We start from the raw sequence: 26,469 nt of genomic DNA on the forward strand, positions 1-26,469 counted from the left end.
GTTTTCTTCACTAGTGGCAGAACAAAGGGACTGCGAACTTGCTTTAGGCATATACCCACTATGTCCGGTCAGCACCAAAGAGATCTGCTATGCAGAGGCAAATCATTAGTTGCATGTCAGCCAGTCAGAGACAATGATGAGAGGATGGGCAAAAGGTACACAGCACTTTTGTGACCAAAGTAGCTTATACTGGCACTACTTCCCTCATTTCTAGGATGCCAATTCTTCCACGCTAAAGATGTGTTGTAAAAGGGCCACTTCTCCAGCAGAGATCATGCTAAGCTTATTTTTTAATAAGTTTTTTATTGTATAGATTTAACATGATGTTATAGGATACATATAGATAGTAAAAAGGTTATTTATAAGCAAGTAATTTGATTATAAGTAATTTTTAAAGCAAATTAACATATTCATCTCACATGATTACCCATTTTTTTGTTTTTTTTATTGCAAGAGAAGCTAACATCTACTCACTTAGCATGTGATCCATGCCAAATTTATTAAAGCAGCACCATAAACAGAGGACAGACATGGAATAAAATGAGGGAGATTGAAACCAAGTACATAAGGCCCATGAGAATAAACTTAAATATAGCAGTAAAGTCTTGATTAGAAGGTAATGAGATTACATAGTGACAGCTGAGATTTTTTTTTCTCATCTTAGGGTATGCTTGAGACTCAGAATAATTAAGTTGCAGTTATATTAATTAGCTAAAAAAGAGAAATTATGTTATTTCAGATAGCCTAAGAATCACAAAAGGATATTTAAATCGATGTGTTCAATTTGTAGAAATGTGATCCTCACCTTTTCTCAGCAGATTTATTGTAACAGGAAGCAAGAGCATGTGTACACAGTGAAGCTATATTTCCAAGGAAGAGTGAAAGAGGGAAAGGAAAAGCAGAGAGACTTGGAATTAGCCCATGTTCCATATCAGCGTGGCTCTGCATGCCTCCCCAGTATCCTCTCCAAGTACTGTGGCTGGGACAGTTTCCATCAGGATTAGGAAGCCTGCAGTACCTATGGCAATGTCACAAGCATTTCACATGAAAAAAAAATTGAGTGGCTCTGTGATGGATTACAAATGCAATAGATTAGGACTGCCATCTTAGGTTGTAGTGATAGAAATATGGCATGCAGTATAAAGCAGGTAGTGGTACCAGTCATGCTATCCCCAAAGAAAACATGGACAACATTAAAGCACATTCAGAGAAGGGGAAGGATCTGGGGGAACCCATGTCCTCGTAGGACCAGTTGAAATATCTGGGATGGTTAGCCTCTACCAGATTCTGCAGCCTGATTACATCCCTCTCCTTGGTCTTTCTTCTCTCGTCGCACTTCCTGGCTTTTGCACCTGTTATTTCTCTACCATACCCTTTAGGTATGGTAGAGAGCTCCTGCTGATCTTGACATTTTGATTTAATGAACATTTCTCGGGGCAGGCATGCTAATGTTTTGACCCCACTCTACTCCCACCCCTGGACATAATACCTAGCACTCAGGACCTAGTACAATACCTGGCACGTGTTCTTCAGTTTTGTACTTAAATGTCCTCTTATCCTGACTAGCCTGTGTGAATAGCAGTGCCCCCACCTTCCTGAGACGCCTTATGTTCCTTCTACCTGTGTCTCTACCAACTGACATAGTACATGTTTATTTGTTTTTTGTTGTTGTTTATTATATTTTTCCTCACTAGAATGTAGCCTTGAAGACACAGACATTTTATCTGTTGATTTTTGTTTTAATGTGTCCCTCACACCTGGCAGTGCCTCTCTTATAGTTGGCATTCAATAAATATTTAATGAATTATTGGTAAATGAATTAGATAAAATTGAGGTGTTGGAACATAATAGTTGTCTTCAAATATTTGAAAGGGTATCTTATAAAAGAGAGGATAGATACAATATGAGTAACTCTAGAGGATAAAATTTAAAAGACTTATTTATTGAATTGTACTTTTGGTTTCTGTGCTCAGCTCCCTGAGAGAAAGTGAGCTCCATGAAGGCATGAGATATATTAGATACCACCTAGTACCTACCTACCATCGTTGTTACCGCCTAGTCCCCAGTCTATTATAGCACCGGACACATAATTAACACAATAAATACTTAGTGACAAAGTTAATAGAATAATGAGGCTAATTTCAGCTCCATGTAATAATGAGCTGTCTAATATAATAATGAAAACTACACAAAAAGATCATTTTGCAAGGTACTAACTACCTTTCACCAAAGCCTACTGACCATCTCCCCAAGTTACTGGACTGGTATTCCTGCACTGAGTAGGGAATTAGAAGAGATACCTATAAAGTTCTTTCCAGATCTGAATATGTGTGATTCTACATAAAAGAAAAATAAATAAGCCCCCCCCCCCACAAAAGAGCTAACAAAGCCATAGAACATAAAGAGTTCTTTAGAGATTAATTCCCATCAGCTGTAAATCCTATTCTCAATCCATCTCTCATTCTTCCTCACTGGCATCCTTGTGCAGGTGATCATGATATCCCTCCTGGACTCCTGGTTTCTTGTCATTTCTTCCACTTTTCCCCCACTACAATCTATTCTCTACATAGCAAATAGAGTGATATTATTAAAGAATAAATCAAATTATATCATTCTCCTCTTTAAAAACCTCCCTATGACTTTTTCTTGCACTTAGAATAAAATCTAAGCTTCCTTGCCTTGATTTACAAGGCCCTACATGAACTGGTCCCTGTTTGCCTCTCCAGTGTCCTGATGTATCATTTTCCACCTGCCACCTACACTAACTTCCTTTCTATTTTTAGGAATATGCCTTTTTTTAACCTAGGAAATTCTTTCATATACTCTTCAAATGACTAATTTTATCTCAATATTCAGGTCTCTGCTCAAATTCCATCTTAAAGAAGTCTTCTCAGACCATTCTGTCTCATCATTTCCAGTCATTCTCTTTCACTGCATCTTGTTTTGTTTTCTTCATAATAGCACTCATTGCAATTGTTTCCTGTCCCCTCCACTAGAATGTAAACTTCATGAGAGTAGGGAACTTTGTGTGGTACACAGGTTATCAGTGTCTAGAACAGAACTTGCCATATAATAGGTAATAGTTGATAAATGAATAATATGCCCTAAAATTAAAAAGCGAAACACTATTTCCAGTTCTAGCCTGGTAAAGTAGCATTTCCTGAATTAACATGCTTTTTAGAGTTTTTAGTCTGTGGGTTATCATGCTTCTCTTCATAAATAAGGTGCAAACTTCCAGTACCCAAGGAAGATGGGAAATAGGCACAGTGGCATTTTGAGTAGGCAACTGAATATGCTGTTAAAAAAAAAAAAAAGAATTAACTGGCACATTACAATTATGAGTTTATTCTGTTTTATTGTTGAGTAACTGATAACTGATACTAAATACCTTTTTAATCACTTCTTTTCCTTTGATTCCATTATAATTTAAGGAGCTTTATAAAGTTAATCTTTTAATTCCTGGAGATCATTCTGCAATTATCATAATCCATAAAATGTGCCATTAAACCTTTTCTCCTTTGTTTTATGGAAAAGCTTGGTAACATTTCTTACACTTTCATTGGGAATTTTTCAGTACATTCTACCAGTTTGTTTTCTTTAAGGAGGCAGTTTAAATAATTGACTGGCTAAAGACGCCTAATTGGTTACTGTCTTTCAGAATGTAATACATTCGCGGAGGTCATTCTCAGAAAATGCTAGTAAATGGTGCATTTTTGGAATGGATTTTATTAGCTAAGACCTATTGTATTGAGACAAATAAGAGACTTAAGTCTTTGCACAAAGATCAGAATCACAACAATCTATCAAATTGGTTTATCAATCTTATTTTTTTTTTTTTTTTTTGAGACGGAGTCTCACTCTGTCGCCCAGGCTGAAGTGCAGTGGCGCAATCTCAGCTCACTGCAAGCTCCACCTCCCGAGTTCAAGCAATTCTCCTGCCTCAGCCTCCCGAGTAGCTGGGACTACAGGCGCCCATCACCACACCCAGCTAATTTTTTGTATTTTTAGTAGAGACGAGGTTTCACTGTGTTAGCCAGGATGGTCTTGATCTCCTGACCTCGTGATCTGCCCGCCTCGGCCTCCCAAAGTTCTGGGATTACAGGCGTGAGCCATCATGCTGGGCCTCAATCTTATTTTAAAATTTTCCATGGAGGAAAATTTATTAAACTATGAATTTATTAAACTGTGCTCTCCTTACCAAGTTTTATACCTAAATATAACCAAAAAAATGACCAAAGCATGATTCAGTGACTTTAAAAAATGCAAATAAGTTTACAGTTCATTATACAACACATGAAAAGTAACTCCTTTATTATAATTTGAGTTTCTTGATTAGAAAACTTCATGTCTTCTGTAATTTAACATTGTAAACTCTAGTATTGATCCCAAGTAGGTCCTTTCCACCACTGAAAGAGCTGATTCTGTATGGCCATTTATGAAAGAGTTATTTTTCTTTCTGTTCTATACTTGCTCCTGGTCTGCCTGCCTATGGACTGTTTTTAAAATGAGTCCCTAGATTCATATGTATTTTCTTTTTTTTTTTTTTTTGAGACAGAGTCTTGTTCTGTTGCCCAGGCTGGAGTGCAGTGGCATGATCTCAGCTCACTGCAACCTCCACCTTCTGGTTCAAGTGATTCGCGTGCTTCAGCCTCCTGAGTAGCTGGGATTACAGGCGTCCAGCGCCACACCCAGCTAATTTTTTTTCTATTTTTTTTTTTGTAGAAATGGGATTTCACCATGTTGCCCAGGCCAGTCTTGAACTCCTGGCCTCAGATGATCTGCCCGCCTCAGCCTCCCAAAGTGCTGGGATTAGAGGCATGAGCCACCGCACCCAGCCCTATTTTTATATATATATTCTAAACAGAGCCAGAGTTTTATGGCATCCTAAGGAAACCTAGCAGATAGCATGTAGAATTCTCTACTCTTCCTCTACTTCAAAACTGTTGTGTTACTGGCAAATAAATCCTGAAAGTTTACAAAATTTCCTACTTTCTATGAGACCTGAAACACTTAAAACACAATTGAGTAAATTTTAGAGTAAGTAATGCAAAGAGGGCTGCTGGAAATAATGGGATACAGTTGGTAAAAATTTAACTTAAGTAAAATTTTAACTTATAGCAGAAATGATATCCTAGTGTCAGATATCAGCAAATGATTTTTTTTTCTTTCTTGACCGTCTTGCTCTGTCACCCAGGCTGGCATGCAGTGGTGCAGCCATGGCTCACTGGAGCCTCGAACTCCTGGGCTCAAGCAATCCTCCCACCTCAGCCTCTCAAATAGCTGGGACTACAGGTGCATGTCATTGCACTTGGCTAATTTATTTATTTATTTATTTATTTATTTAATGATTTTTTTTTTTTTTTTTTTGGTAGAGACAGTGTCTTCCAGTGTTGCCCAGGCTGGCCTCAAACCCTGGCCCCAAGTGATTCTTCTGGCCTCTGCCTCCCAAAGCCCTGGAATTACAGGCATGACCTGAAAATAATTTTGACAAAATGTCACAACTGGAATCATATAACTTACAGCTATAGAAATAATAAAAAAAAACAGAGAACAATCTCAGCATGAATTTTTAGATTAGCTGCTTCATATTTATAATATACTATTTAATGAAATCGTAAAATATTGAAACATCCCATTGACATTTTCTCTAATATTATCTCTAAGTTAATATGTCTTCACAGTTCTTGATTAGCAGTTGTCTTATTTGCCTCCAATTTGAAAGTGAAAAGGATGGTTTCTGCATTAGAAGGAAAAACTAGGATATGGGAAGTAGGTCCTAAATATTAACACAGTAAGCATTTAAAGCATATATATGTATGTATTTCTTTTTAAAATTCATAAATAGTATAAATCATTCATTAAAAAATATCAAACTTTTTAAATTCAAGAACACTTACCATTACATTTGTACAGACTTTAAATTTTAAATTCCTAATCTGTATGCTTGTGTACACCTTCTTTATCCAGATATAAAACATGAGGTAGGTCATGCAGAAGCACATGCCTGTGGTGCCAGCTACTCAGGGATGCTAAGGCAGAAGAATTGCTTGAGCCCAGGAGTTCAAAGCCAGCTTGGGTAGCATAGCAAGACTCCTGTCTTTAAAGAAAATTTAAAAATTAAAAAAACACACATCAGGAAGAAAATCGATAAAAGTCTTGAAAATCATAATTCTAAAGTGAACCTTGGAGATTATCCTCACTAGACCTATTATATTACAATTTAGATATCTGAGGTCCAAATGTGCAGCAGTTCACTTAAGACCATATAGCAAATTAAGTTACAAAGACAAAACCAGAGCCCAGATTCCCAATTCCTATGTGATTGTGTTTTTCTGTAAATTATAGTGCCTCTCAGAAAAAGAGGGTTAGGGGGTCTTGGTAAGGAATATGTGTGTGTGTGTGTATGTGTGTGTGTGTGTGTGTGTGTGTATCCTCCACCTAGATCAAGAGTAGCCCAGCTATCACCTGCATGACAACTTGAAAAGTTTATGTTCTTATTTGCAGTCACACCCTATGACTTGTGATGCTCACTCATTCCATTCTAATTACATTACTATCTAGTTAATCTTATTTAATATTACTAAATTCTCCTTTCAAACCAATGAATCTCAACCAGGAGCCATTTGTCCCCCTACCACCCTAGGAGACAATTGGGGGAAAAGAATGAGATGTTAGTGGCATCTAGTGGGTAGAAGCTAGGGATGCTGCTAAACATCCTACAATGGAAGCTCTCAGTTTATAAATGAGAAAAGGAAGCTCTGTGCAACTGAGCCAGCCTAAAATAAAGATCATGAAGCTGAATCAAGATTGCATTTCCATAAGGGAAATGACATAAAGGAAATGACATTAGGAAATGAAATAAAAGAATTTACAAAAAGGAAGACTAACATACTCAAGTTTAAGGATATGCACTTACACGTATTTTTAAAGTATACTGATAAAATATGTTACTTTTGGAGGATCATATGTAAATTCTGGGATAAAGTGGAAAGAGAATTTTGTGTTCATAGGCAGTATTTTTACTATAGCCCAGTAACCACCATAACCATTCAGAGTAATTTAGTTCCCGTTTAGAAAATTAACATAGACGGCCAGGCACAGTGGCTCATGCCTGTAATCCTAGCACTTTGGGAGGCCAATGCAGGTGGATCACTTGAGGCCAGGAGTTTGAGACCAGCCTGGCCAACATGGTGAAACCCCAGGTCTACTAAAAATACAAAAAAATTAGCCAGGAGTGGTGGCGCATGCCTGTAGTCCCAGCTACTCGGAAGGCTGAGGCCGGAATCACTTGAACCTGGGAGGCGGAGATTGCAGTGAGCGGAGATCGCACCACTGTACTCCAGCCTGGGAAACAGAGCGAGACTACATCTCAAAAAAAAAAAAAAAGAAAGTAAAAGAAAATTAACAGAGACAATCATAGTGTTGTTATAAACTACTTTACTTATTTAATTTTATTTTTTGGAGGCATAGTCTCACTCTGTCACCCAGGCTGGAGTGCAGTGGCGTGATCTCGGTTCACTCCAACCTCTGCCTCCTGGGTTCAAGCAATTCTCATGCCTCAGCCTCCTGAGTAGCTAGGACTACAGGAGCGCACCACCATACCCGGCTAATTTTTTTGTATTTTAGTAGAGATGGGGTTTCACTATGTTGCCCAGGCACTCAGGCAATCCGCTGGCCTTGACCTCCCAAAGTACTGGAATTACAGGTGTGAGCCACCGTGCCTGGCCTATAAACAGCTTTATATAGAATAGACAGTGAATCACTTCACCTTAATGGTGTATTAGCTAGAGTAATAAAAAAGAACTAATAAAATGTTATATTGTTGGAATCATATTTTTTTAACTTGGCTACTTTCCCTATTCCATGTGGTTACATTGGGGTTGCCCTGCCCTATCCTGGTGGGTTTGAAGTATTTTGTTTGATCATATTTGTGGTCTGACTTGTTCTGAATAATAAGCTGAAATGAACTTTATAAAATCAGCAGTAGAAATTGTTTCTTATTTTTCTATGATAAATTCCTCTTTTGAAGTCAAAGGTAAGATATGTATTTTGTACTGAACCATCAGTGATATTTTCCAAATGTCAAAAACTTGCTAAGTGGAATGGACTATTGCGACTATTTATTATTTTTACATTGTTGATCCAAAATGGAGAAGCGGACATAACCAATTTCACTTTGAGCTTCTGTATATTTAAAAGGCTATCTCCAGTGTGTCATTTCTGTCAGCTACCCTGCAGCTTCTGGGATATATGCATTGGTTGATAATTAAATGAATGGATGATGTTAAAATTAACTAGTATTAACTAGTATTAATTTTAACTAGTATTAACTAGTATTAAAATTAACTGGTATTAATTTTAACATCATTCATTTATTTAATTTTGTACAAGTTTTATACATTCTCTGCTTAAACTTGTAATCATAAACCAGATAAACTGAGACATGTCTAGCAGGCACAGTGTTGGAGTACTCTGATCTTTTCAAGTTACTATGTATTGTTTGTTCTAGCTATCACAGTATATTTAGGATTAACAGCTTTGGCAATACAAGATGCTTAATTCTAAGTCAAGCATGGTGTCAACATTATCCAAAACTTAGCTGAAGATAAGTGTTGCTTTGCCCTCTTTTAACCATAATTGGAGTAGACTCAATATAGTCTTAACATTTAGCTGAACATCTAAGTTACTTTTGAACAGATATACAGGGCCTTTGAGCATTTTTAACAGTAGTTACTATTGCTTCGCTTTGAAAAATGTCAACATAACTTTTGACATTTTGCTATATACCTTTTACCTTTTCTAATTTCTAAATTAATACTAATTAATTTTAACATCATTCATTCATTTAATTATCAATAAAAATGGAGAAGTATTATTTTGGAGAGATTTTCAGGTGAACTCAACAGGAGTTGGTAACCAGTTTACAGGTAGATGAAGGAAATTAAGGTGTCTAAGAACACTGAAGTTTCTATATTTGATGATTAGGTGGATGGTAGTTAGAAATAACAGGAAAAACATCTTTAGACAATACTAACATTTTAAAATGTTACATTTATAATAGTTTATTAAAATGAGTAAATTCAGTTTCTAATAATATCAATAAACAGGAAAATAAATATCCAGCTTGTTTATGAATATGGATGATTGCTAAGTACCACAGCATATAACTTTAGAATACTAAAACAATTTTAAATTGCATGATTTGCCTGGCATGAAAGGCGATGACAGAGGTTGAATATTAGTTCTCTCGCTTATACCCAACCAAAAGTATAATATATACGTCTTGTGTTTTTCTCCATTTCTTCCAGGGTCCTCAAGGACCAAGAGGTCAACCAGGGCCTCCAGTGAGTTGGTTTTCATTTATATCTGTTTACCATTGATGCTTATATGTTTGCCTGGTTTAAGATGTCTACTAAATAAATGTATATATTTTTTAATTTGCTGTGTTCTAGGGTCCACCTGGAGCACCAGGCCCAAGAGTAAGTTTGCTTGGTTTGATTTTGTTTTGTTTTATCTTAGTATGTCATATTAACTTTTTAAATCTTCTGTTAATTCTCTATTAAAAGGTGTCCCTTTTGCATACCTCTGTTCTTTTTTGCTAACCTGATACAGGGCTGGCCCAGCTACACAAACATGAAATCCAAGCCTCAGATTTCTTATTTATAAAATGGAGATGGTATCTCCTGCTTTCTCGGGTGGTTTCAAGTGTTGAGTAAGAAGTAAAGCACGCAGCACATTGTATAATACATAATAAGTACTTGAAAAACTAATTATCTACATTTCTTCCTAATTCTACATCTTCACTCTCCTTTTTTAAATGTTCTCTTTTTGCCAGCCAGGATTATCCACTTCTTTGATTTACGTGAATCTTTCTCAGTTGCTGGTAACTCTGGAAGCCATCAGACTTCTCTTATGTTTGCTTATTATCTAATTACTATAATCCAAAACTTGCTACCCTTATCTCTGAGGCAATGTTTATGTTGCTTCTGCTATTCTCATGCCCTCTGATATTCTAAGCTTGATTTTCCTTATGCTTTGTATCCACTCTCATATTCTGCAGTCTTTTTGTCTTCCTGCTCCCTGTGAAAGGTCTGTCTCCATCTGCAACCTCACCCACACCCCACTCCTCCAGCCTCCTGGTCAAATGCAGTGGTCCTTGGTCACATTTTCTGCCTAACGCGGATCTATTGTTGGCTACACCATCCCAAACAATGGTCAGTCCTATGCCATTTAAGCCTTCTTATTTCACATGCTGCTCTGATGTCATTTAGATCTCTGCTAGTTCTAGGTGGTGGTTTCCTGTGGTCTACTCTCAGCAGATCAGGAACTCTTCATTTCCCTCAGCTTTTCATTGGGGCAAGGAATAACTTCCAAGCAAAGTGCCACAAGGAAGACTATCCCCTTGAAAACAAGAGACCCATTTATCTGTGATTTTAAAAAATCACTTCCCCTTTCTGGCCTTCTGACTAACGTGGAAGGAAACTCTCCCTGTGTGAACATCAATAAGAATGTCTTTCAGCCGGGCATGGTGGCTTGTACCTGTAATCCCAGCACTTTGGGAGGCCGAAGTGGGTGTATTACCTGAGGTCAGGAGTTTGAGACCAGCCTGGCCAACATGGCAAAACCCCAGGCATGGGGCATATGCCTGTAATCCCAGCTACTCAGGAGGCTGAGGCAGGAGAATCACCTGAGCCCGGGAGGCAGAGGTTGCAGTGAGCCAAGATCATGCCACTGTACTCCAGCCTGGCAGAGCAAGACTCTGTCTCAAAAAAAAAAAAACAATGTCTTCTCCAAGTCTTCAAATCACTTTCCACTTGTTTATCCTTCCTTTCCTCCTGGATCCCCACAATACATGGATTACAAGTACCCTCATTAATTGCCTTCCCAAATTATAATGACTTTGATATATCATAGCTCCCTTCTCAAGAAAGAACAAGTTCAAGTTCTAAAGGATCATACGTCATTGGCAAATTAAAGAAATGTTTAGTGAAAATTTTCACATTTAAGTGCCAAACTGTGTGACACATATCCCTGTCTCACTTGGAAAATATATGTGTTCCTACACAGCCAAAATAGAGTAAGACTGAGAGGTTTTTGCTCAGAGCAAAATGTGGATTAAAATATGTATATACTTTGAGAAATTAATCAGGAAGATTAAGTAAGAAAATACATGTGTTGAATACATTATAACTACTCAATAAATGCTAGTTTCTTTGTTTCCTTCTTTTCTCCCTTTTCCTCCTTTCTGTATTCTTTCTTGGCTAATATGAAAACAGATTTCCATATATAGTGCTGTTTTTCTGGAACTTGCAGAGTCCGTTGTAGGAAAATAACATTGAGGATAAGATTTCTAGAGCAGACGTCTAAATGACAATAAGACACCTACACATTCTTTCTAAAGTCAGCCTCCATGAAACTTTTCTTAATTCCATTCCCTCATCACACTACAAGATAGAACTTATCACTTCCCCTCCTTTGTTCATACTCATTTATTTTCATGTTTGTCTTTTCTATTATATTGTGAACCCTCTGAAGATAGAGACTACTTTTTAAATTTTCCTTCCATTTAAGCTCTTAATAAATGTTGAGTGCATGCTTGCATGAATACAAAAAAGGCAACATCTCAGGAAATTTTAGTGGGAATCTTCTAAACTAGATTTCACTTGGAGAGAAACAATGTCTATAAAAGAACAGACTCATAGAACTAGAGGTCCTCTCAGTAATTATTAAGCAGTTATTTCAAACTTTGAGTTGGGATTCATTGGTCAGCGGATCATAAGACCAATTTAATGAGTCTCATTCAGGATTATTTTTAGAGCAAATGAAATAGAATAGAAAAAAAATTTGGGGAGGGACTGCTTAATAGATATGGAGTTTCTTTTTGGGTGATAAAAATGCTCTGAAATTCGACCATGGTAGTGGTTGAACAACGTTGTGAATCTACTAAAGACAACTGAATTGTATAATTTTAAATGACTAAAATAGTGAATTTTATGTTATATAAATTTTACCTCAATTTAAAAAAAATCAGTACATCATTATCAGTAAGAATAAATATGGTTTTACAGAACTTTTTAAGGTTAAATATATGTATGTTTGTGTGAATTTTGTCATGATGTAAAAATGTATTTCTTACTGTGGGTCAAGATAAGTATGAAAACTTCTAATCCAGTCCATCCACATCTTTATAAGACCTATGAAACTAAAGTAACTTGCTCAGTTCTCTAAAGTGGAATAGCTAAAAGGAAATGTTTCAGGAAAAGGAATATGTATTGATGGTGAATTTGAATGTGAGGATAGGGTAATGACCAGACCTCAGTGTGAATGGTAAGGTATTTAGAAATGAACACAGAAGTATACCATATGATATCAAAGTTAACCAGAAATGATTAGTAGAATAAAGGGAAGAACAGGGTGTCTATATGTGTCTGTGTTTGGTGTATATGATGGAAATAACAATCGTTAAAAATCATTAAATGAGAGAAAGAATTCCCAACTGATGTATTCCAATTAATGGGTCAACTGTAGAACCTGGATTGGTGAATTAAGAAGTGGCAGCTGCTATTATATTCTGGTTCCCTAGAATCAGCAAAAACTTCCATCGTAAAGAGGGTGTGACCTGAAATGAGTTCCTACTTGGTCAGCATTTTCACCATCCAGTGATCTTGAAACTTCAGACATATGAAAAAATAACACTTCTCTTCAAAATACTGAAGTGCCTAGACTAGACCTGCTCTTCACTCGAATGATTTGGAGAGAATTATGAAGATTACATTCTCCCAAAGTATAATGAATCCTGCTGTCTAATTCCCCTCATTATTTCACACTCACTAGTCACAACATATAATCAATCTTTATTCTCTGTTTTCTATTTTACATGCATGTTTTTGTAAATATTGAGTGATTTTGATGTAAGAATATGTTCTTTCTAACTAGAGTGCCTGGAAGAAGTTATTTTTCCTTTTTTGATCCCCTCACTGCACCTAATGAGAGATTTATACTTCGATGTAGGCACTTAGATGTGACTGAATGACTTCCCAGGCAAATCCTCTTAATACAATTTCTCTGACCCTGCTTTTCTTAAAGTCTGCCTGTAGGGAAAAAGTCAATAAATTCAACAAATTGATTGACTGCTATGTGCCAGTCATGAGCTAGGCTTTGTGAATACCTTGGGGATTCTAGGAATATGGAGATTGTCAAGAAAATTTTTGAGTGGCCAAGTGTTATGAAATTTCTTTTCTTTGTAATACCTGTTGGGAAAAAAATGCCTTTTTATTGAGTTGTCGCCTGCACTGATGGTGTTTAAAATTGCTGGTACCTTAGCATGACTAAAGCATCAAACTCTACACTACTAATCTACTAATAGTCATTGTATTATTTACTGCCACACACAGAAAATCATAGTGATGCCAATTAAGAATATCCTGTGATTTATTCATCTTGCCCTCTGTTGGTGAGCATTTTTTTTTCAGTTTTTTTAATTACACATAGTACAAATGTCCTGTCCATATACATATCATTTTGTAGAATATCTAGGGGACAAATTGCCAGAAGTAGGATAGTTTGGTCTAAGGGATAATGAGTATATTTACTTGTTATTTTTAATGTTGGCAAGATATACATAACAAAATTTTGCCGTTTTAACTGTTTTTAAATGTAGAATTCAGTGGTATTAAGTACATTCACATTGTTGTGCAACCATTATTATCCATGCCTAGAACTTTTTTTGTCTTCCAAAACTGAAACTCTGTACCCATTAAGTAATAACTCTCAATTCCTCCCTTTCCCCAGCCCCAGCAACCACCGTTCTACTTTCTGTCTCTATGAATTTGACTACTCTAGGTACTTCATATAAGTTAAGTCATACAATATTTGTCTTTTTGTGACTGGCTTATTTCACTTAACGTAATATCTTCAGGGATCATCTCTGTTGTAAGCGTATATTAGAATTTTATTTCTTTTCAAAGCTGAATAATAGTCCATTTAATACATATACCAGATTTTGTTTATGCAAATTGACACTTATGTTGCTTCTACCTTTTGGCTATTGTGAATAATGCTGCTATAAACATTGCTGTACAAATATCTGTTGGAGTCTTCACTTTCAATTAATTTGGGTATATACCTAGAAATGAAACTGTTGTATCATGCAGTAATTCTATGTCTAATTTTTGAGAAACTGCCGTACTGTTTTCCATAGCTGCCGCACACTTTACATTACCACCAGCAGTGCACAAGGTTCCAGTTTCTCCACATCCTCACTAACACTTGTTATTTTCTGGTTTATTTTTTCTATAACAGCCATCCTAATGGTTGTGAAGCGGTATCTCATTGTGGTTTTCACATGCATTTTCCTAACAATTTGTGGTGTTGAGCATATTTTCATGTGTTTATTAGACATTTGTATTTTTTTTTTTTTGAGACAGACTCTTGCTGTGTTGCCTGAGCTGGAGTGCAGTGGTGCGATCTCGGCTCACTGCAACCTCTGCCTCCCAGATTCAAGTGATTCTCCTGCCTCAGCCTCCCTAGTAGCTGGGATTACAGGTGCCCTCCACCACGCCTGGCTAATTTTGTGTTTTTAGTAGAGCTGGGGTTTCACCATGTTGGCCAGGCTGGTCTCGAACTCCCGACCTCAAGTGATCTGCCCACCTCGGCCTCCCAAAGTACTGGGATTACAGGCGTGAGCCACTGTGCCCAGGCTCTTCTTTAGAGAAATGTCTATTCAAGTTCTTTGCCCATTTTTTGAATTGGGTTGCTTTTTTTTTTTTTGGTTTTTAGTAAGTTGTAGAAGCTCTTTAAATATTCTAGATATTAATCCTTTACCAGAAAGACAATTTGCAGTTATTTTTTTCCATCCCTTGAGTTGCCTTTTCACTCTCTTTATAGTGTCCTTTGATGCACAGAAGTTTTTTTTTTTTCTGATATAGTCTAATTTATCTACTTTCTTCTCTTGTTGATGGTGCTCTTGGTATCATTCCAAGAAATCATTGCAAAATCAAATGTTATCAAGCTTTTCCTATTTGCTTCTAATAATTTTATAGTTTTACCTCTTATGTTCAAGTCTTTGATTCATTTTGAGTTCATGGTATAACTCATGATGTAAGTTTTTTTGTACTTGATGTAAGTTAAGGGTCTAACTTCATTCTATCCCATGTGGATATTTCATTTTTCCAGCACTGTTTGTTGAAAAGACCGTCCTTTCTTCATTGAATGGTCTTAGCACTCTTGTTGAAAATAATTTGATCATAAATGAGAAGGTTTATTTCTGGACTCTATTATATTTCATTGGTCTTTATGTCTGTCTTTATGATGGTACCAACTGTTTTGATTACAGCAGCTTTATAATAAGTTTTGAAATCAGGAAACATGATGCCTCTAACAACTTCTTTTTTCAAAATTATTTTGGCTACTTGGGGTCTATACTATATGTTATATTTACTATATTGTAACTTCTACTACTGCTCTTTATTTCTTCAGGTGGATTCAAGTTTCTGCCTAGTATTCTTTACTTTAGGCCTGAATGACTCCCTATAATATTTTTCTAGGGAAGGCATGTTAGTGATAAATTGTCTCAGTTTTTATTTAACTGGGAATATATTAATATTTCCTTCATTTTTAAAGGAGAATTTTACTGGAAATAGAATTCTTGGCTGACAGTCTTTTCTTTTGCACCCTGAATATATTAGCCTACTGCCTGCTCACCTTTATGGTTTTTTATGGGAAATTAGCTGTTAATCTGGTTGGAGATCTCTTGGACATGATGAGCTTCCTCTCTGCTTTCAGAATTCTCTCTTTGTCTACAGCATTAGATAGTTTGATTATGATGTGTCTGGGAAAGTTTGTGGAACTTCTTGGATGTGTAGGTTAATATTTTTGCATCAGATTTGTGATGTTTTCAGCCATTATCTCTTTATATATTCTTTGTGCCCCCTTTTCTCTCTCCTTCCCTTCTGAGACTCTCATCATGCATATGTTGGTAAGCTTGACAGTGTCCTACAGATCTCTTAAGTCTCGTTCACTTTTCTTCATTATTTTTTCCCACTCCTCAAACAGGATAATCTGAATAAACCTGTCTTCAAGTTAACTGGTGCTTACTTCTGCCTATGGAAATCTACTGTAGAGCCTATCTAGTAAATTTTTATTTCAGCTATTGTACTTTTTAACTTCAAAATTTCTATTTGGTTCTTTTTTCTATAATTTATGTGCTTTTATTATATTCTCTACTTAGTAAGACATCTTTCTCATACTGTCCTTTAGTTCTAAAGACATGGTTTTATTTCATTTTTTAACTTGCCTAAGAGAGAATTCTGAAAGGCTGTTATTCCACCACTTTTGCTGTCTCCTAGATTTCTTATCTTCTTTAAATATCTTTTTAATATTTCGTATGATGAAATGGAAGAACATATAAAGTACATATAGTGCACACTGTAGTGATTGCTTCAAAAGCACTGTGCAGCTATTTGAGTTGCAAACTCAACTAGCCAGTTTTATCATAGAGTACCATTTTTTATTGACAGACTACCAGCATTATTAAGACATGAGTAGTTCACAGATATTTTCTTGAAAATGAATGAAGTTAGCCTGCCATTTCAAGGAAAACAACTGACAGAATTTGATGCCAGTGATAAATTTCAAGCTTTCAAGCAAAAATAAAAATTAGGGAAAACATGTATTTATCACTGAGAATTTGACAGATTCCCAGTACTTATGTTTTCCTGATAAGTAACATTATGTTTTCCTGATGATGTTAACAAATGTAATTTTTGACATTAAGGAATGAGCTGTATCTGTGTTTGGAAGACCTGCATAATTCCATAAATCAGTATTTTCAGAATGATCAATATATTATGTTAATAAAATCATGTATAAGCAAAAGACCTATGAAAGTATAAAACAGACCAATAGATTTTAGTATAAAAGTACAAAACGTTCATTGAGGTGGGTTCAGTTTTCCCACAGAAACTAACCTTTAAGAAACTACCACTTATCAAGTTTTGGTATAAGGTATAATATGAAAGAAGAAAATCCATAATTATTTGAAAAACATGACTTAAATACTTTTCTTTTTTCCTACTACATATCTCTATTAGGCTAGATTTTCTTCACAACCAATTGAATACAAAAACAAATATGAGAATTTAGCTGTAATCTATTAATCCAGACATTACAGAAATGCTCAAAAGTGTAAATCCGGGTCACCCTTCTCATTAATGTTTTTGTTTTGGAAAATATAGTTAATTTTTATAAAAATATTTATATTAACATGTAATGGGTTTGTTGATATTTTAAAGCAATTGACACATGAATAGTTTTAAAATTTATTTTGGTTTCTACTATAGTCAATATCAAAAGTTGGCCGGGCACAGTGGCTCATACCTGTAATCCCAGGACTTTGGGAGGCCAAGGCGGGTGGATCACCTGAGGTCAGGAGTTTGAGACCAGCCTGGCCAACATGGTGAAACTCCATCTCTACCAAAAATACAAAAATTAGCTGGATGTGTTGTCACAAGCCTGTAGTCACAGCTACTTGGGAGGCTGAGAGGCAGGAGAATCGCTTGAACCTGGGAAGTGGAGGTTGCAGTGAGCCAAGATCGCACCACTGCACTTCAGCCTGGGTGACAGAGCGAGACTCTGTCTCAGATTAAAAAAAAAAAAAAAAGTTATAATTCACATAAACAAAAAATTTGTAAGGCCTCTAATAATAAAGGAATCCTTTATTAAAAGTGCAAAAGGATTCTGATTCTGAAGAGTTTGAGAACCACTATGCTAGGTTTTCTAATTAAAACCCTTAATCACCAGCAGGGGACCAAGTGAACAACATAAAGGTGGCTATGGTTTAGTACTTAATTCAGTTTCCCATATTTAGTGCCAATATTTGTGTATGACCCATATCCAAAATCTGCTCATTCACACAAGCAGGATGGTCATAATTATTTAATCTGCAGAGAATATTTTAGGTTTACCCTCTTTGCTACTTGAATAGTCCATGCTTCTTCTGTCTCATGGCCTTTGTGCCAGGTTGCTGCTTCTGCCTGGAAAGCTCTCCTACCCCTTCTCCTAACAATTCTTATTTATTCTTTGGATATCAGTTCAAATTTTACTACCTCAGGGAAGCCTTCCCTGACCTATTCCTTCCAGCCTTTTACATTTTCCAGATTTGATTAATTTCTCTAATTTCTCTCATAGTTTCGTGCACTTTTCTTTCATAGCATGTATCTCAATTGGTAATTAGGATTTTTGAGATGATTTAATTATTGCCTATCTCATCTCTAAATTTAAGTTCCATAAGGGCAAGTTTCTTTTTTGTTTACCATTTTATCCTCAATATATATCACAGTGTTTGGCAGTATATATATGCAGAATGAGTCAATTATTTTCCAATATGGAAAACACATGCTGAAGCAAGGGAGAGTATATTTTATTGATTATTCCATCATTTTAAATAGTTTTTCAAACTACCAACCATGAGCTATGAGAGATCTGTTGAATACAGTTTCTATTATGCAGCTTTCAAGTAAAAAGATGTCTTCACAGTACAATGACTGAAAGAAATTAAATTGCTTGTTTCACTTACACAGATGCCATTTCCCAGAACCTTCTCCCAACTCATGCTTCATTGTTCTAAGATAATTTTTTTAAAAGAATTACAAAAAAAAGACTTTTACTAATGGTTATGCTCAGTCTTTTTCTAAAAATATATTTTATTAAATGCAAGAGGAGATTGATTTCATTCTGTATTATTTCTTTTGGGACTCATGGTACATTTTCCAACTTCAGAAATTATTTTTAAAACCACAGAAGTATCACATTAAATTAATGTGGTGACTACCTCAGGACAGTAGTATTTTATTCTATTCCTTCCAAGAATGTAACTGTTAAAAATTACTACAGTTATTTATTCTTCACTTTACAATTTATTAACTGAGAGGATCATATTTTATTCTCTTCCATTTGAGGAATTTTGTGTGTGTGTTTGCAGGCAACAGAAACAGTTTTTCATCTGAGGACTCTAGACTCTGGTCCTATTTTAATTAGGAGACCTTTGAGATTTGGATGAAGGTGGCATATTGTCCCTTCAGATAGCCAGGCAATATTTGCAAAATCTGTCTAACCATAAGAGTTACAGAACCCCTTCAGATAATAAGTCTGGTATACTTTAACAGCAGTGCTTTCAGAATTTACAGCCTTAATTTAGGGCTCTCAGTGTTGATCTTATTGCTAATCTCAAATGGTTTTGTTTTACACAGAAGCAAATGGATATCAATGCTGCTATTCAAGCCTTGATTGAATCAAATACTGCCCTACAGATGGAGGTAACATATCTGGTTTTATTTATATTGGCACTGTCTCTCAATATACCAATTAAACAGAGAAAATTTTTGGAGGCCAAAATGTGACATTATCTCAAAGACTGTATTTAAAACATATTGAAAATGTGAAACCATTCTCAAGAACAAAGTAAGTGATTTTGGTATAATTAAACAGAAATATATGCGTAGGATGTTTTGTAAGGAAAACATTTAAATAAAAAATGTAGTACTGTTATTTGTAAGGAATTTGGTACTATCCAAGAAAGTAGTTAAATGAGGTTAGCCATGTTTCTTAAAATGAGATATATATATTATCACTACTCTTTTATTTTATTTAAACTCTAATGATTCAATGTGTAATTTAAAAAAACATAATATGGTAGACATAGCAATTCTTATGTTAGCTTGAAAACTAAACTTGCAAATGTGAATTTAACCTCTTTAAAAGATTAAGGTTATTAAAGCATACACATATGCCTATGCTTAAATATAAACTGTTCTTTACATTCTACTCCCAACTTACTACATATAATGGAAACACATTCTTCTCCTGCCTTGGCCCATGTTGGTCCTCAGGAGTTTTTTGCTTATATAATTCTTATGATGACTTGGCAGAGCTACCAGAATACTGAAGTGACTTTAATTGACCACAGTGAGGAGATATTCAAAACCCTGAACTACCTTAGCAATTTATTGCACAGCATCAAGAATCCTCTTGGCACACGAGATAACCCAGCACGAATCTGCAAAGATTTACTTAACTGTGAACAAAAAGTATCAGATGGTAAGTTCTTGGTTACCTCAAACTCTGATATCGAATTTCATTTCATCATTTCAGTGTGTTTGAGATTTGTAATGTGTTGACTCCAAATCATAGTTAGTTTGATAAAATCCTGGCAGAAGCCATTTTAATGTCATCAAGAATAAAATTCTCTATGAGGGAGACATGCTTCTGATGTCATCCACCCCTAGCTATATCATTTGCTTGCATTTTGTACTTGGAATACAGCATATTCATATTAAAAATTAAGATAGGTAGGCCTGACGTTTGCATTAACAGACAGTAGCATTCATCAGAACTTGGTAAGTCAGGACTACCAAAGTTAACAACATAAATAAATATATTATAGAATCTCCTTACCATACTCCCTAAAAGTCTGGGTTTTTTTTTTAATACAAAATGGAATTTAAATATCCCCTTCTAGAATTGATGACCATGAAGATGGGAGCGGTTTGTCATTCTTGGAAGTGTCTAATCTCAACACAGATGCCCCAATTTCATTAGCCAGAGGTGCAAAAATGAATTTAGATTAGAACAATCAAGGAAATTGTTTTAAATCTTTTAAATCAAGAGGAGTAAGTCATCAGTTAAACAGGGGAAACCTTGTCTGCTACAAACTCTAGTTTTAACACAATGACATATTTGAAAAAAAAATGTATGATTTGAAAAGTGCTGATGTGAAAAATGCTGATGTGAAAAATGCTGATTTGAAAAAGCTATGTTATGTTATTCTGTGGTCATTTTAATTTTGTTTGTACATACACATCTCACATACATGCACTCACACACACACAAACACGCACATACACACATGGCCAAAACATCTGCTTCCGTTCTAGAACTTCAATGAAAACATTCATTTTGTTTACATTAATAAAACACTTAACTTCTAAAGATATTTTCTGCCCTAGATTAATATAAAAACTAAAATAATACTTACAATTGTAGTTGCCTATAATAATTCTCAGCTTGATTCTTTCCCACATTTGAGGGCATAAAAATGTAATTCTGTAGAATTGAAAGGAACAAAGATGTTGTAAGACATACAAAATTAGTATGAAATGTAATTCAAAGTCTACCTTCCTCATAAGAGAAATAGCTACATGGTGTGGATTGTGCAGTGTTCAAAATATCTTTACGCCCCCCAAATACTTTCATCACTAGGATATCATAAGTGCTATAAGGAAAAACAAAACTGCAGAGAAGGGAGATTTGATAGGAAGTGGAGCACAAGATACAATTTTTAAATAGAATGATCAGATAAGGCATCTATGAGAATGTGACACTTGGGTAATATCAGAAGGAGGTAAGAGAGCAAGCCACAAGAAATCTAGAGAAAGAGCTTTCCAGGCACAAAGAATAAATGCAAAAGCCCTGAGTCTTTGAGTATAGCTAGCATGTTTTAGAATTAGCAAGAAAGCCAGTATGAATGGAAGAGAGTGCATATGGGGGAGAATGATAGGAAATTAAATTAGAAAGATATCAAAAATCAGATTATACAAGACCCTCTAGACTACTCAGAAGTCTCTAGCTTGTACTCTTAATAAGATGGGAAGCCATTGGAAATTGCTGAGCAAAGAAGTGACATAATTTGGCTCAGATTTTTAAAATATTACTCTAGCTAATATGTTGCAAATACAATGAGGAAGACAGGGGTAGAGGTAGGGAAACCACTGAGAAGGATATTGACATAATCCAGGAGAGATGATGGTTGGTTGGACTAGAGTTGGTTGCAGGGGGAGTGGTAAAAAATGGTTAGATTCTTGAATATGCTTTATGCTTAGTGTTCCATTATTGGAACGCTAAGCATGTGGGAGTTATTTATTTCCTACTGCTTAAGGTCATCACCAAGGTCTGATTGCAAAAATTCAAAAAAAATACGACCTCAGGAATAAATGGGTTAAGGTAGAGCCAGCAGTTTTTGTTGATAGATTGGATGTGGGCTATGAGAGAACTAGAATGGTAAAGGATGACTCTAAGGGTTTTTTTTTTTTTTTCTATAAAAGTGTGGGATGTTGTTAACAGGAGACGCAATTTTGGAGAAAAGATCAGGAGTAAAATTTTGGATATATTTACTTTGAGATGTCTCTTAGACATTCAAGTAAGAATGTCAAGTAGGTAGTTGACTACTCAAGTTCAAGGTCAAGAAGGAGATCCTAAGTAAGGGTAAAAATTATGAAATCATTTACATTTAATTGGTATTTAATGCCTTGAGACTGCTTAAGACTACATAGATAGTAAGTAAAGGAAGAAATGAGGTCTAGGCCGGGCGCAGTGGCTCATGCCCGTAATCCCAGCACTTTGGGAGGCCGAGGTGGGCAGATCATGAGGTCAAGAGATTGAGATCATCCTGGCTAACACGGTGAAACCCCATCTCTACTAAAAATACAGAAAAATTAGCCGGGTGTGGTGGCACGCACCTGTAGTCCCAGCTACTCAGGAGGCTGAGGCAGGAGAATCACTTGACCCGGGAGGCCGAGATTGCAGTGAGCTGAGATCACACCACTATACTCCAGCCTGGCCACAGAGTGAGACTCCATCTCAAAAAAAAAAAGAAAAAAGAAATGAGATCTAAAAACTGGATCCTAGGGTTCTCTAATGTTTAAAGATCAGGAAGGTGAGGGCAAACTAGCAAACAAAACTAAGAAGCAGCTATCACTGAGATAAGAGGAAAACTGGATGTGGTGTCCTGAAAATCAAGAAAAGAAAATGTTTGCCAGAGGAGGAGGGAGGGAAGGGATTAACTGGGTCCATGTTAAGTAAAGCAAAGACTGAGAAAGACTACTGAATTTAGCAATGCAGACATCACTGGGGACCTTCATCAAGAGCAGTTTAGAGGAATGGTAGTAGTTGAAACCTTATCAGATTTTAAGAGAAAAGGATAATGCTAGGAACTTTTCATTCCCAGTAACGAAGCACGTAATTCCTATTACCTAGCTAAATTAATTTTTTAAGTTAAAAGTATAAAATAAATAACAAACAGCAATGAACTTTCAAGCTGAGACTTTAAAGGAGATAGCAGAAAGTGAACCCAACATTTGGAGCTACTTTTGCCCCCGGTATGTTGAGAAGCTTGGTGGCTTCAGGAGGTAGGGGTCAAAAGTTAGAATCTGTAGTCCACCAAAGGTGAGGACTTAGGCTTTCAAAGGCCTGCATTCTGGTAGTAAGGATAAACTGGAAGAAAACGAACATTCATACAGACTGTAGCTTTGCTTCACATCATCTGGATAGCTCAGAAAATCCGAAACTTTGAACTTGTATTAAAATGGTTCCAAACTGCTGGAACCCCCACATACTGTCAGAAACAAACAAAAATCTTCTATAAAAGATAACATTATCCTAGAACTCAAACTATTTCCACAAATAATTTCAAAAATGCAGTGCCCAGCACACAATCAACGACAACCAAACGCACAAGTTGACACAACACCATGAATGAGAACTAGTAGAAACAGCAGACAACGAAAGCAGACTCAAAAGAGAGAAGAAAAGAAGTAGAATTTAAATCTGCAAGTATAATGAACAAGAAAGTCTTCTTTCTTTCTTTTCTTTTCTTTTTTTTTTTTTTTTTTGAGGCAGAGTTTCACCCCTGTGCCTAGGCTAGAGTGCAGTGGCTCGATCTCGGCTCACTGCAACCTCCGCCTTCCAGGTTCAAGCGATTCTCCTGCCTCAGCCTCCCAAGTAGCTGGGATTACAGGCGCCTGCCACCATGCCCAGCTAATTTTGTTTTGTTTTTTTTTTGTATTTTTAGAAGAGACAGGGTTTCACTGTCTCGGCCAGGCTGGTCTCAAACTGCTGACCACGTGATCTGCCCGCCTCAGCCTCCCAAAGTGCTGGGATTACAGGCATGAGCCACCGTGCCCAGCCTTAAGATAAGTCTTCTATAGGAACACAGTTTATTCACTATAATAAGAGAGAAGGCAGGCCAGGTGCAATGGCTCACGCCTGTAATCCCAGCACTTTGGGAGACCGAGGTGGACAGATCACTTCAGGCCAACATTTTTTTCAGATCAGTTTCAGACCAGCCAGGCCAACATGGTGAAACTTCATCTCTACTAAAAATACAAAAATTAGCCAGCCATGATGGAATGTGCCTGTGGTCCCAGCTACCCAGGAGGCTAAGGTGGGAGGATCTCCTGAGCCTGCAGGGGGTGGAGGTTGCAGTGAGCCAAGATCATGCCACTGCACTCCAGCCTGGGCAACAGAGCGAGAGAGAAATTCCTATTTCAAAAAGAGAGAGAGAGAAGGTAGAATATATGTGTACAAGCACGGACATGTGGGTAGATAAGATAGTGGGAGTTTATATAAGTTACATAAATTTTCTTCAGATTCCTTCAGTTGTCTCATTGAAATTGGAAGGTTATCAGTTGAGGATAAGAACGAATGAATAGTTGTAAGATAGTTAACTATCTTAGTGATAGAGGGAATAAACTCTGGAAACACCATATTACTGTCTAGCAGCTTTACAGACACATTTGAATTTGAAGGATGCCCATCACAACAGTTGTGTTTTTCTCCTACCACTTTTTTCTGTGCAGGTATAGGCACAGGTTAGGGAGAAACTTATGTAGGATTGGGGATTTATAAGACAAGTAGAGTGAAATGAGGCAGGGCAAGGGTGTAAGGAAGTTTATAAGGGCGTTACTATAGTAAAGGACTGTGGATTTTTAAGCTGGGTAAGAAGGGGCAATGAAAAAGTGATAGTAGGTCCTGATGAAAGTGAAGAATTATTGGAGTTAGGACACTAGAGGGAGTGAACTGGAAAGGGAAGAGAAATGAAATTATGGAGGAGATGCAGTTGTTGGTAATAACAAAAGCTAGGATATGGCCTTGAAAGTTAATGGTTAAAGTAAGGTACGAGGGTAGGGGGAGGGTACAAGATCATTGGTGGAAAAGTAAGAGGGTTGGGGAGGATACAGTTCAAGGAACTGAAGGCCAACATGTTGAAAGCATCATTTATGTGGCTTTAAAATCACCAAGAATTAGGTCATAAGTAGATTTTCTGAAAGCGATAAAAAGCTAAAATTGTCATAGAAAAATAGTAAATGATTACACCAGGAGGGACTAATGAATGATATAATGTGATTATAGTAATTTCAATATGGAGTGTTTTCAGGGAGAAAGTGCAAAGAATGGTCTGGAAGTAGCAACGAAGAGCAAGAAAGATGCCTTCCCACCTTCAGGCACAACACTGTAGAGGCTACAAGAGAAGCAGTGTCCTCAGGGAAGAGCTAGTTTTGAGTCAGAACATTTAGGCTCACAAAAGATATATTATGGTATAGGACTTTATCTCTAGCTTGGCATACCTTGAAAGAAATTATGGAGCCCCTACCCAAATAGAATATAACACCTGAATTCAAAGCATTTCACCCCATATAACAATAAAAATTTGCTTGATGGTAAACCTTTTATAAAGAATTTTTTATTATTAGCTCATAAGTAGTAGGATAGTATTTCTTGGAAGACAAGAGAAGGTGAAAGAAGATATATGTTTACTCCATTAGGTAAGACTGGAAGCCCTCATCAGATTCTGATGAAAAATTCAGCTGTAATTTCTAAAAACGTTATGAAATATTCAAAATTCTGAAGATAAGGGACTAGGAATGGTGGACCTCCTTCACCCCTTTCTTCTGTATTTCAATATATCAGTGGTTCTCCAAATGTGATCCCTGGACCAGAATTAGATACTGTTAGAAATGCAGATTCTTAAGCCCCACCCCAGACTTAATAAATCAGCAACTCTCAAGGGTAGGGCCCAGCTATGTGTGTTTTAGTGATGGTTTGATGCACACTAAAGTTTGAACACTGCTGCAGCTGAGGACCATTTCTACCCTTTGAGCTACCAGTTAAGCAAGTAAGCATTTTGAGGGATTAGTAGAATAGTAGAGGGGAGAATATTTGAGGATGTTTTGGAAGCTAGAGGAAGCTCAGGATGAGCTAGAGGAATCTTTGCTATGGAATAAAAGTGGAATGAACAAGGACTTCTGCCTACTGTAGAAAAAATGACATTTAACAAAAACCATTGAATTTTCTTGCCTTTTTAATGCAGGAAAACAGGGCTGCCTTATTCAAAAATTCTTGTCCTTTGTATTTGGAATAAGATGCTATTTTAATACTCTCAGTCTATTAGTCTGGAATTAAGATGCTAGGCCATTGCTTTTTAGTCTAAGTATTTTCTGTAGTCTGAGTTTAGGCCCAGTTTTATTCTCTTGGGCACTCAGTGGAGCAAAGACTGGTAGAATTTCACTAGCTATAGGGACCTCAGTTTTTCCCACTGAGTGATAGTGGGAAAATCTGAAAGAGTACAAAAATGATAAACATTTAATTGTACGATTTTTTTGTGAAAACAAAAATGTTTTCATATTTTTATTTTACTTA

General features: G+C 36.3%; 1 protein-coding gene across 8 annotated transcripts in view; it reads left to right on the forward strand.

Annotated features, from left to right (window-relative positions):
- Positions 1-26,469, forward strand: part of COL24A1 (collagen type XXIV alpha 1 chain) — a 428,817-nt gene that overhangs the window by 392,422 nt on the left and 9,926 nt on the right. For 7 of the 8 annotated variants that reach the window (XM_063653313.1, XM_054478067.2, XM_063653314.1 and 4 more), the window contains 4 exons: positions 9,309-9,344; positions 9,453-9,479; positions 19,248-19,313; positions 19,926-20,094. In XM_063653313.1, coding sequence (XP_063509383.1) covers positions 9,309-9,344; positions 9,453-9,479; positions 19,248-19,313; positions 19,926-20,094 — 298 coding nt within the window. Of the gene's footprint in view, positions 1-9,308; positions 9,345-9,452; positions 9,480-19,247; positions 19,314-19,925; positions 20,095-26,469 lie in introns of those variants that run through there. The other variant, XM_063653319.1, reaches the window with a different exon arrangement.

Source organism: Pongo pygmaeus, chromosome 1, assembly GCF_028885625.2.
Source record: "Pongo pygmaeus isolate AG05252 chromosome 1, NHGRI_mPonPyg2-v2.0_pri, whole genome shotgun sequence".
Taxonomy (NCBI): Eukaryota; Metazoa; Chordata; class Mammalia; order Primates; family Hominidae; genus Pongo; species Pongo pygmaeus.